A 13,021-nucleotide genomic window follows, 5' to 3' on the forward strand; every position below is an offset into this window, starting at 1 on the left:
TTTAGCATAGAAAGAATGTGGTTCATGTCGTAATTTTATCTGGCTACCCACATTTTTCCCCATCTCTTCACATTTTATTTTTGGCAAATGCTACCAAAAACCCAAGTTGTGCCTGACATGACACAAATAGTAAAATACCTCTAATTTTTTTTGTATTGTTAAAAAATTTAAATGATTTATCATAGTTCCATCTATGGCATATCTGTATACACAAGTATACATTTAGAGTTATTTTATTATACAAAAAAAATTCAAGACATTTGTGTCACAATGACCAAATTTAGGGTTTTTAGCGAAACAAAAAAAGTTTAGGGTTTTTAGCTATACAAAAAAAAAAAAAGAGATATTTGTATCACAGTTATTATAATTTTAAAGTATTTTTTAGCATTGATACATTTTTTTTTTTTTTTTAAACTGGGTCCCACACCATTTCCTACTCCTAGTATCAAGTGTCCTTTCTGTCTTTGATTCTATACTGATTAAGAACTCTTTTCAGTACAGTGATATTTCATTACCGAATCAAACGGGCTGAAAATCTCCGGGACATGTGGACATTGCATTTGTTCTTTTATGTGGAGTAGATCCCAAGTTTTATGAAGGTGGGGTGTTTTTGGGTTGGGGGGGTGGTGTTGGGTTGGGGGTTGGAAGTATGACGAGGACATGAAGAGTTCTATAATTTCTTGGAATCTTTGAAGAGAAAATGATGATTAACTTCGTCTGAATGTTTTTTTTTTTTTTGTTGTTGTTGGTCATATAGGAATGGTCATCATCTTCGTACACGAAGTTCTAATAACCTATCTATCATTGCATCCCAAAATCTCCTAGGCTGAAACCGCACGACTTTTTCAGGAATTAATGCCAAGAGAGGATAAAAGATAATCTGAAGAACCAACTTGCACCACGAAGATAACATTGCTATATGGAAAATGTGCAAATCAATGATAATAAATAATAGGGCAGTTTTCCAGTGCGAACATAGGAGATCAAATGGTTTAGCGAGGAACGGGTGCGCGGCTATTGACGGCTGCAAGTCTACAGCCAAATGGGAGCAACTCTTTGCACGTGTCGTCCTTGTGCACGATCACCTCGATGAAGCACAAGCAATCTTTCTTGGGCCCAGTCGCAGTCTCGATCGCCTCCACAAGTTCCTCCTCGCAACAAACCTGCAAGACGAGAGCAATGAGGTTCTTCGTTCTATCAATGATCTCTTGATGGGCCGATGTGGTAACGAAAATGGAGTCGAGTGGTGTAATAACAAGCTCATCACCTTCGTTGTCCAGCACTTGCCCTCCCCGTTGTGGATAGCGTCCACCAAGCCGGCGTAATTCCAGTTCTTGATTAGGTTGTAAGGTCCGTCGTGAATCTCAGCCTCAACGGTGTATCCACCGTTGTTTATTAGGAAGATGATGCTGTTCTGTCCGCATCGCAGCATTGTCGAGACATCCTGAGCAGTCATCTATTCGACATAAAAAAAACGAACATCAGCGTATTGAATAATGATATTGAAGGTTGTACAAATGGTCCCTGACCCGATTAGGCTATTAACATCACGATTGCCGAGGATCGATGGAAAAACAAAAGGAGTATTGATTCATTAGTAGATGATGACATATGAAGAATGTCTTCAAAACTTGTATTAGATAAAGCTTTCAATCAATAACTTTTTGAAGAGATGATAACTCAAGCCTTGGCTGAACATGAACCTACACCACAACGACTAAGGAAAGGGGTATTAGGAATGAGCATAATTTTAGGGTAGAATCGAAAACCCAAGAATCAGACTAGTTTCCACCAATCAGGTTTTAGGTTCCAAAAATTGCAAAACCTGTTCTGATGGGTCCTGAAATAATTATTTGTGTTTTTCTTATTCTATGTCTTAGTGTGATCTTACGGCATTCAATGAGAGTGTGTAATTTAAAACCACTAATATGAGCTTTCATTTTCAAGGAAATCTATGACTAAAACTTTTACTATATTAACATTTCATAATTTTCGTATGTCTAAATATGAGTTGCGATAAGTGAATTTTAACAAATGACAGTCATTAGAAGTGATAATTTATTGCAATCATTCAATTGAGAATATAAGTGGAACCTGGATAGATCCTAGAACTAATTTTAGAACTTGTGACAAAATAGGTTCTAAGTTTCGCTTAAAATTTGAAACCACTCATCCCTATGAGATATTCTACCTGAAAGCTCCCATCGCCGATGCAAGCAATTACTCGCTTATTAGGTGCACCCGCTGCGTATCCAAGAGTTGCTCCGACGGACCAACCAATCGATGCATAATGCATTTGGTGCTCGTAACTGCAAAATGCAAACACAATAAAAGCCATTGAACTAGTAATGTAACACAATGAAGACTTGGAAGAATCATAGCGAACAGAATGCTTGCTTTGCTTACCCACAACCGCTGGGCAATTTAAGTTTCTGGCAATTGAACCACATATCTCCTGTCTCGGCGATCACAGTAGTTTTGCTCGACAGCATGTTCTGAATGTGTTGGACCAGAACATTGACCCTCAGTGGCTCCTTAGGGTCACGCTTGAGAGGACGCCCCTCAGGAATGTATATTCGGTGGTAGTTCTCATAAGCCGTTGTGTTGCGGTTAAGTCGCTTGGCCAGTGCCTTGAGGAAATCATTCATCTCGACAAACCCAAAGGTGGGGCCATTCCCGATCACGACCCGATCGGGCTGCACTATGATCGCCTTCTCCTTCTTGATAAGGAGGGAGTAACCAACGGAGCTAACGTCATTGAAGATGGGCCCTGCGAACAAGTACGCATCGGCAGACTCCACGATCTCTGCGCAGAATGCGGTGCTCACTGTACCCCAGTACGTCCCGAGGAAGTGGGCGTGGTGCTCGGTGGAGACAAGACCTTTGGCAGAGGCCATCACTGCGTGGGCATAACCTGACACATCGGCCAATTCGACAAAGGTATCGCATGCCTTTGCGATGCGGAGATTGGGCCCGGCAACCATGACGGGCTTCACTGCCTTGTTCAGGAACTCGGCAGCTGCCTCCACCGCAGCCTCCAAAACCATTTGATCGCTCAACCTGGGAGAGAGCGAAAAGGTGATGGGCTTGCGGCTGAAAGTAGGGTGAGGGATCGAAGTTAAGTTACAGCTGATGCTGATGTACACAGGCTTGCTCTCTCTCAGTGCAGTAAAGATTGCAGTGTCGATTTGCTCTTGTGCATCTTCAAGGTTATTCACCACCGCCTATGGATTCAAAGGAAAAGAACTTAACATATTATTCACGTTGACGAAGAACTTATTCAACCCTGTGAACAATGCAATCTGCACTGACCCTTCAAAACGATAATGGACGCACTAAAATCTGAAATTGAGTGCAGTGATTTGTAAGAAAAAAAGAGTATGGGCAATGCGAGTGGCCGAGTGCTTGATTCCAACGAACGAACCTGATGGCAAGTGACAGTCTGAAAACACCGCAGTTCTTGGGTGAAATCAGGCAAGCCGATGGTATGATGGAGGACCTGGTTTCTACCGTAGTCGTTGGAGTTAGGCCCACCGACGATGCAGATAAGGGGCAGGTTCTCGCTGTATGCGCCCGCTATCGCATTTATGACGCTGAGCCCGCCCACGGTGAACGTCACCACACAGGCGCCCACACCTCGGGACCGGGCATAGCCGTCAGCAGCGTACCCAGCGTTCAGCTCATTGCAGCAGCCGATGAGGTTGAGGCCCGGCTCGGTGACGAGGTGATCGAGAAGCGATAGGTTGAAGTCCCCCGGGACAGAGAACACGTCACCCACGCCAATCTCAACGAGCCGGCGAGCCAGATGGTAGCCGAGGGTGGCCTCTGAGGGGCCAAGGGCCGCGATGGAGTAGGAGGGCTGGACGATGGAGGCGACGCCATTGTGGGGCCGGGCCACCTCGGACGGGAGCGTGCTCGTCTCCAGCGAGCCAACATGGGCGTCCAGGTTTATTGCACTATGAATCTTCGCTGACTTCGCGATCAGGTGGTTGGTTTTCCGATAGGGTCGGCTTGAGTCCGTGATCCAATGGGAAAAGGGCGCGCTTAACGACGACGTTGCCATCTCAGTAGCAACTACCGCTGCCAGTGGAAAGATCGTCGCGCAAGTTAGAAAAAGGGAATGCTTGCTTCCCTTAAAAATGAACAAGATCTCCTGTTAACTATACTCGTGAGTGGGGAGGTAATCTAAACTCCAGCCGACCTATACATAAACAATTAGCATAGTGCCCTGAGAAATTTTTACGTGCGTCGATAGAGTGCTGCACCCAGTGGATCTACAGACCTTGGATCTAAGTAGCCCTTACATGGACAAGGATCCTCTACCCTACTTGATTTCCGAATCAGTAAAACCAACCATTGTACATTAGCAGTAGAATTCACCGTTCTAATTAATATATATACATTATGTATGTATGTGGTTTGGATGGAATGGACACCAAACAAATACACCGATAGGGTAAAGGATCTCATCCCTCTCACGCACTGCCTAATGGCTAATAGCAATAAAAGCATTAGGTGCACTTAATCAATTAACCTGAAGTAGCCTTCAACTTCACTATAGGTTTACCTAATTGTCCTAGCAGCTATTTTAGGGTAATCAAGTTCCTTAGTGGGTTTAATTCGTGGCTAATATCAAGATCCCAACAAATCACCTATGAGTTTTAGGTTTCTAAGCCAATATCGTACTCCTCAGTTGATTCTAGGCTAGTTCTAGTTTTTTTTCTTTTCTTTTATTAGGGAAATGGCCTCAAGTCGCTTTGTTTTAAATAAGGGCTGAGTTTGCTGGCCGGTCAAATCTTCACTGACTTGCAACCACTTGATTTTCCGCACCCAAAATAGAGGTGTTTGTGTCATAAACATTTATTTTCTTCTTTTTTTCGTTCTTTTTCTTTCCTCCTGCTCATCTTCTTCTTCGTCCAAGCCATTCCAGTATTGCTCACAGCGGCATCCTTTTTTAACTACTCACGTGGACTTTGCTCTCTTCATACCCCAGCTTCTCCCTCGTTCTGTCATCACCTCAAGCCCCAGAGCCATACATGTAACTCCAGAAACCCCAAACCGCGAATTCCACAAACAACTAGGGTTCGGCTCGCGCTCATAAATCGAAGAAACAGAGACAATTGGGACTTACCCAAAAAACCATGCCAACAAACGAATTAACGCTACGAAATCGCTGCCTCGCTTCAGCTTTGATCGGATCTTCGACTCTCTCTCTCTCTCTCTCTCTCTCTCTCTCTCTCTCGCCTGTTCTTTTTTTCTCGACCGTTCTTTATTTCTCAATCGATGTTTCGGCTCAATCGAAGTGAAGATGAAGCGCAAATTTCAGTTCCTGATCTGCAGTCATGGGGATGGCTGCAAACTAGGGAATTCACAGTTTGGGTCCGCCGGAAATGACGCCGGCGATTACCCGTGTTCATGTGGAGATGACTGGGTTGGTAGATACCCGTGGGTAGTTGTGGGGAGCAAAAGCAAGAGGTCTAGGAACTTGAGCTTGCGTTTTTCTCTCTGCTCTACATCCTTCTTCATTTATGTCCATGAGAATGCGTGCGTCCTTACGTTGATTTTAGTCAAGGTGCAGAGGAAATAATGGATGGGATGATGCCAAAAACAGAGCTGGGTTTCTCTATTCACTTTTGCCCGAGCTGAATTTGAATGGTTTTAGAGGATTATGCATGAACTTTTTAAAATTCGGGCATGCTTCTCTAGAAATTCAAGAAGTAATCCCATGTAAGATGAATACATAAAAAAAAAAAAAAAAAAAAAAAAAAAAAGAGAGAGAGAGAAAGAAGCAAGAGAAGCCTACCAATATCAACAACTTATTTTGTGAATTTGATTAATTGGACCTACGTGGCATTGAAGGAAGGACCTAAAAACGAAGCAATTTGAGAGTGTGCTGGAGATGGTGCCCATCTCAGATTTCTTTTAATCCTTTTTCCTTTTAATCTTTATCCAAATTTTGTTATGGATAGAAATGCCCCGACACTTCAGTCTCTGAAAAAATCAAGTGCTTGCCAGCCAATGAAGATTTTGTCAGTCGGCGAGCTCAAATCCTTATTTGAGACAAAATAACCACTTTAGGTTATTATTTGAAACAAAATCTGCTTCGGACATTCATTTGAGAAAATGACCTCATTTCAGGTTATTATTTGGAATTTTCTCATTTTTATATAAAATATAAATTTAATTTCGATCAAACACAAATCTTGCTAGACTAAACTGATTCCTAGCCCCTGATTGCTCCTTTAAACACCAACTACTAGATGACAAATTATCTAATGACCTTACGCTTGAATCTAAACTTGATGATAAATTTTTCGATAAAGATTAAATATGGTCCGTCTAACGTAGTGAGATATAAGATTTGACCCGCATAAAACCCATCCACCCATGTAGTAATTTCTCAAAGTTGATAAGGAATATCACTACGATAGGGCCGACACATCAACCGAGTACTCCATGTTTGGTTTAGTTTGGATCCAGACCAAGTCGATCACTGCATGAAGTGGGTTTCGCAATTTTCACGCCTTTGCACCTACTCATTAATATCTCTGTTCGACTCGCGATGCTAATCTAGTTTTGAACCTCGTATTTAGGTTAAAGCTCATCGACCAAATGGAAATGCTACTCTAAGAAAAAGGGCAGGAACTGCATTGTCGTTGGGCTTTGGTTACAGAGGAAATAAAAAATAACAAGATGGACGGAGACCTATTTGATTGGAATAGAGAATAGTCACGTCTTACATTAGTAACTAGATATTTTGATTAAGCACTGTACAGTCTACACCTTAATAACAATATAATGAGAGTAGTTTTTCCAGCATTCCTGATTGAATGGCGTTCCTGTGATGGGTAAGCTACAAATATAGACATTGCCAAATTTAGTTCTAGTTAAATTTATATGGCAGCGATATCTACTATTCATGAGGTGATTTCCTCACAGGGATGACCATGATTTTAGGTTCCCCTTGAAATCTGAAATCTATCATGCATTCTTAGGAATATGGAACTTACAATGTCATAAGTTCCAGGTCTACCCAATTTACATATGTACTATTAATTGACTGATTACAGTAAATCATCATCTTTAATAATCATACGGCTAATTCCATAAAAAAACACGAACTTTAGGTGTTGTCCCAAATTTGGCCTGAACTTTATTTTATCTATAAAAAAAAGCACGAACTTTAGGTGTTATCCCAAATCTAGCCCGAACTTTATTTTGTCTCAAAAAAAAAAAAAGCACGAACTTTAAGTATTGTCCCAAATCTAGCCCGAAAATTATTTTGTCTAAAAAAATGCACAAATTTTCACTTGTGTCCCAAATCTGGCCATCCGTTAACCCTCATTCCACAGTTATCCGACATGGCATTTCCACGTTAGCAATAATATACAACACAGCAAAACGATGCTGCATTCGAGTGTTTGGATGAAATGTTAAATTTAAGTTTGCCTTCCAATGGGGTGAACTTTACAGATGATTCTCATGAGAAAAATAATTCAGCGACTTCAGTTCCAGGGGACGAGGCACATAGCTAGGGCCATTAGATTAATTAACAATTGGCAAACTGTTTGCAATGTCAGAAGCTGGGTTGAAAGTAGAAGATTACATTACCTTAAAGCGAGATATTAAAAGCGTGTGCATCTTGTAGTTAAATAGAGATGTGAAGCCTATTTGTAATAGAATTAATTTATTTTGCCTCAAATAAAGTTTGGGCCAGATTTGGGCCAACCCCTAAAGTTCGTGCTTTTTTTTTTTAGACAAAATAAAGTTCGGGCCAGATTTGGGACAACACCTAAAGTTCGTGTTTTTTTATGGAATTGACCCAATAATCATAATATGCTACAATCCATTGATTATAATTTATTAACAAAATAAAATTCTTAGTCACCTATATCGCCAGATATGGAAGCTCAAACTCATGGTTTTAGATTATATACTCATCATTGGATTTTTAAAATGCCATAGGATTGTGCAAAGACATAAACCAAGAAAAATATAAAGATCAGTTCCAAATTCCAAGTTCTCGGTTTTAACTAGAATTTGAAACATATCCGTTGGAACATGTTCCCCACTTTTTAGAATCTAGAACATACTGCATATTCGAGGACCTAGAATAAGAGTGATTCTCAGGCTTTCAATTTTATCTTGGAACCATGCTCACCTCTACTTACAAGTCGCCCTTGAAATGCCAAATTTCCCTATTCATCATTGGGCCACAACAAATTTCGTTCAATCTTGAATGTCGTGAATGGGTAATGCAAAATTATCCTAAGACCCATTTACAAATTTGATTTATGTGAAATTTTCATTTTATTAACCACGTTGATCGATCGACTGGTCTCATCATTATTTTCACTAAATCAAATGAAACAAATCACTTGTACGACCGGCGAGGTGGTTTTTTTTATTTGTTATATTTTTTGGTTAAAAAGGAATGTTGTATTCAGATGATAGAAATCTTACAACCCGAGGCTATATCATTAGCGTATACAAGGTCTAGCAGAAGAAAAGGAGGGGAAACAGTCCAATTATAGGTCAAGGCTGCACTACTGTGGGCCTTAACAGCCTAGTCCGTTACCATATTTGCCTCATGCTTGCAGTGTCGAAGTCGTAGATTAGGGAAACGGGAAAACAAATCAGCTATTTTTGCAAACAAAGCTCGATCTTCCCACGGTGGTGATCTACCATCTCGCATAGTTTTGACCAAGGTAAGGCAGTCCGATTCGATCAATAGATGTGCGTGGTTGAAGCCTTGCTGCAGTAGATGGTGAAGAGTGAAGGTGAGCGCCTAGATCTCTGCTTGCAGAGTCGAAGCGGCTGGGAATCATCTAAAGAAAACATCTGCAAGTTGACCATGGTGATCTCAACATACGCAGGCCATAGATCCTTCTGTTCTACCGGGCTAATAAGCACCGTCGATATTAATTTTCAAGGTTCCTGGATTTGGTGGCCTCCATGGCTGTGCAGGATTCAAAACAAACCTCCCTATTCGCGTTTGGTTTGGAGCAGAGAGTTGAGATATACGGGTCTATGCTAAAGCAGCCTCCACTGTAAAGGTTGGATTCGGCTACTGACGGTGGAAAATGAAGTTGTTTCACGTCCTCCAGATCTGCCATAAGACGTTTGCGATGGTCTCCAGATTAGGTAAGAGTTTCGGTGTTGTAACCCTTTCTGTGAGCCATGCATCTGATCTTTGCACTGTGTGAGGCGATGGCTTGATATTGAGTTGAGGGTGAGACCAGACACCTTGAGTCCATGAACAGAATAGGAATAGATGCTCTAGGGTTTCTGGAGTGTGTTGATGACAGAGGTTGCAAATTGGATCTGTGATAATGTGTCGTTGAGATAGATTTGCTTTTGTTGCTAGTGCATTATGTCAAACAGACCATAGGAAGGTATAAATTTTTGGGGCTGTTTTCATAGTCCAAACTCTTCACCATAATATCCTAGGGTTCTAATAAGAAGTTAAGGCCTTGTTGCTACTTTGGTTGCTAGCTGTGTTGGTGAGAGCATGGTAATTGCTTTTCATAGTGTAACGACCATGTGTTGTGTTTGTTCAGATTAATTGATTGTTGGCATAGAGAGGTCTTACTGGAATGGTAAGGATTTCTGCTATGACCCGATCATTGAAAAACTGGTGGAGAAGGGGGATGTTCCAAGTGTGGTGGATTGGATCAATAAGATCAACCACCATCATAGGTTCTTCTCTTGTAGCTAGTCCACCTAGAATCCCTATAGGTAATTACCTATCTTCACAGATGCTGACCATTTTCCCATCACCAACTGACTATCTAATATTAGGTAAAATTGAATCCCTACCAATCAGAAGGCTCTACCAACCCCAGGATGGCCAAGTTCCTCTATCCGCTAACCGGAAGTCCTTTGAATGAAAATACAGCCCTTTAAAGATTTTACCCCATAAAGATAGAGGCTATTGGAATAAATGTTAGGCTTGCTTCCCAAGCATAGCCCTGTTAAATTCTATAAGATCACGAAAGCCTAGGCCACCATTGTCCTTGATGCTCTTAAGTACATCCCATTTCTGCCAATGAATTCCTAATTTGCTATTATCGTTCTGCCACCAAAATCTAGCAATGCTTTGTTCAATTGATTTGCAAAGAGACAGGGGAAGTTTAAAGATAGACATGGCATACTGTAGGCATGCCTGTACAACAGACTTTAATAGAATTTCCCTACCACCCTTTGAGATTAATTTTTCTTTCCATCCCTCCAATTTTGCATTTACTCTCCCCAAAATCCAAGAAAACATCTCTCGTTTTAAACGCCCCCAGTTAGATGGTATACCCAAATATTTACCATACTGTTGCAGCACTGGTATTCTAAACTCCCGCACCAAATTTTCCTGTAGTCTTGAAGGACAATGTTTACTGAAAAACATTCCAAATTTGTTACAATTTACAACCTGTCCCATAGCCACACAATACTGATTCAAGATATTAGCAAGGTTCTGGCATTCGTGAATGTTACTATCTAGGAAGAAAATTGCATCATCAGCGAAAAATAGATGGGAGAGGGTAGGACACCACCTATTTAACTTGATACCCTTGATGTGTCCTATATTGACGGCTTGGTTAATAAGAATTGATAAGACATTCGCTAGTAAGATGAATATATATGGAGAGAGAGGATCACCCTGCCGAAGGCCCCGTGTCGGATGGAAATAACCTAGTTGCTCGCCGTTAAATTTTACACTGAAAGATGTTGTTATGCATTGCATCACCCACCGTACCCATCTTGGATGGAATCCCAACTTGAGTAGATAATCTTGAAGGAAATCCCATTCAACTCTATCATACGCCTTTTGCATATCCGTCTTGAGGATTGCATTGAATTTTCGCTTCCACTTCCTGATCTTAATATGGTGAATTACTTCTTGAACGATTAAAATGTTATATTGAATTTAGCGACCACTCACAAAGGCAAACTGTTCCATAGAAATCAGATTAGGTAGCCAAGCTTTCAGACGATTTGCAATTACCTTAGAAATGATTTTATATGCATAATTGCATAGGCTAATTGGGCAGTACTGATCTAGTCTTTTCGGGTGAGGTATCTCGGGGATCAAAGCAATAGTGGTCCGATTTAGAGCACTAGGCATCACCCCTAACCTAAAGAAATTTTGCACTGAAAGAAGAAGATCATCTTGAATGACATCCCAGTGAGTCTAATAAAAATGGCCATTCAAGCCATCGAGGCCTGGAGCCTTTGTAGTCCCTAGCTGGAAGGTTGCCTTGCGAACCTCCTCAATAGTGACCAAAGCTGTTAACTGGTCATTCATTTATGTTGTAACAACTTGTGGGCATTGATCCAGGATAGGTCCATAGTCACAATAACCCATGGTTGTATATAATCTTGAAAAAAAGGTGGATGTCATTTCTTGTAGAGTTTGAGGGTCACGCACCCAGTTTTGGTGGTCATCTTGTAACATGCTAATTCTATTCCTTTGCCTCCGTTGAATGGTAGTTGCATGGAAAATTTTTGTGTTCTTATCCCCCCATCTCAACCAATTAATCTTGGAACGCATAGCCCAATATTGTTCTTCTTGTTGCCATATCCGTCTGATTTCCTCTAGTAATCTAGATGCCACTACTTTATCAAAGTTGCAATGTGGTTGGTTTATGAGATTCTGAAGTTGTTGTTGCAAGGCGGTCACCTTAAGATGGCCCTTTGAAAACTTTGATCGACTCCATTTAGCCAAAGCTTCAAAAACAGCCTTTAATTTAGGCATCAGAGCATAATCTTGTACTTGTATTGAATTCCATGATGTGGAAATGATCTCATGGCATTCATGATATTGGTTCCAAAAGGCTTCGAAAATGAAAGGCTTGCATCGTTTTATATATGTTGCTGAAGTGTTTAATAGTAAGGGACTATGGTCAGATCCCAAAGCCGGCAATGCAAAAACTTCAGCTTCATGAAACATTAGGTGCCAATCCAAAGTACACATCATCCGATCCAATTGTTCTTTCACTAAGTCATCCCCTACACAATTGTTCATCCAAGTAAACGTGTAGCCCTTGCTATATATTTCCATAAGAGAGCAGTCATTTAGGACGACTCGAAACAAAAGTAGTCTATAAGGGTCTGCTAACCTCTTTCCTACCTTTTCCCATGGATAGATAATTTCATTAAAATCACCGACAAAGACCCAAGGTAAAGTATTAGAATTGCTTATCTGTCGTAGCTCATCCCATAAAAGTTAACGAATTTGATAGGCGGCAAGGGCATGAATACAAGTAATGCGCATAATTCTGCCATCCATCACATCCCTGCAAATCATATCAAAAAAGTCCTGCGTAGACCGAACCATACTTAAGGAGATCTAGTCATTCCAAAAAACTAACATTCCTCTAGCCAGCCCAACTAGGTTACTTACATAAGAGCTGGGGAAATGTAAACAACGCTGAATACATTGAAGCACTAGCTCGTGGTTCTTTGTTTCCATCAAGAATACAATGTCAGGCTTTTCCTTGGTCGTGATGGCCTTAAGAGCTTGAACTGTTAGGGGATTGCTCAAACCCTGACAGTTCCAGCTAGTCAACTTCATTTGTAGGTGGGTGGCTGTTGAGGGCTAGCCACCATAGCCCACTGTCCTACTTCCTCTGTTGCATAGACTGGTGTATCCATTAGGTGTGCTTCATCGAGGTTCTCTTGTGCCAAACTCCTCATCATATAAGGATTATACCTTTTAAGCTTTTTGGCAACACCCACTTTAGGTGTAAATCTGGTACTTTTCAGATTTTTTGGTTGCGGTAGCTCCATAGATTGGGTTTGAATCCCTTTCATTTTGGCTGTTGCAGGTATCGGCATAGTGGTGAGAGAGGTCCCTTGCAGCAATTCATCCTGATGGCGTTGTTGATGAGGGGCTACAACTATTGGACTGATGGGAATTATTGATTTCGTTAGGGGCCCTGCTTCAACATTAGTTGTTGGAGGCAGTAAAGGAACACTCAGATTTGAAGAGGGAGGGGTTTTAGGTAGAGTTTCTTCGGTTTGCTCT

The 13,021-nt window shown here is 41.2% G+C and overlaps 1 protein-coding gene across 1 annotated transcript; it reads right to left on the reverse strand.

Annotated features, from left to right (window-relative positions):
- Positions 1–852: 852 nt before the first annotated feature.
- On the reverse strand, positions 853–4,121 carry LOC104426367 (pyruvate decarboxylase 1). Its single transcript, XM_039304444.1, has 5 exons — positions 3,425–4,121; positions 2,407–3,224; positions 2,192–2,309; positions 1,268–1,456; positions 853–1,163 (listed from the first exon to the last, which is right to left on the reverse strand). The coding sequence occupies exons 1-5, from the start codon at positions 4,061–4,063 to the stop codon at positions 993–995; spliced, it is 1,935 nt and encodes a 644-aa protein (XP_039160378.1). The 5' UTR covers positions 4,064–4,121; the 3' UTR covers positions 853–992.
- Positions 4,122–13,021: the final 8,900 nt, after the last annotated feature.

The sequence above is a fragment of the Eucalyptus grandis genome, chromosome 11 (genome assembly GCF_016545825.1).
Source record: "Eucalyptus grandis isolate ANBG69807.140 chromosome 11, ASM1654582v1, whole genome shotgun sequence".
NCBI classification, from domain to species: Eukaryota; Viridiplantae; Streptophyta; class Magnoliopsida; order Myrtales; family Myrtaceae; genus Eucalyptus; species Eucalyptus grandis.

Excerpts from the sequence above, each read along its gene's own strand:
- LOC104426367 (XM_039304444.1), bottom strand. The coding sequence starts at position 4,063 with ATGGCAACGTCGTCGTTAAGCGCGCCCTTTTCCCATTGGATCACGGAC. Across the intron at positions 3,225-3,424 it reads AGACTGTCACTTGCCATCAG|GCGGTGGTGAATAACCTTGA; the intron begins GTTCGTTCGTTG and ends TTGAATCCATAG. Across the intron at positions 1,164-1,267 it reads GCAAGTGCTGGACAACGAAG|GTTTGTTGCGAGGAGGAACT; the intron begins GTGATGAGCTTG and ends CTCGTCTTGCAG.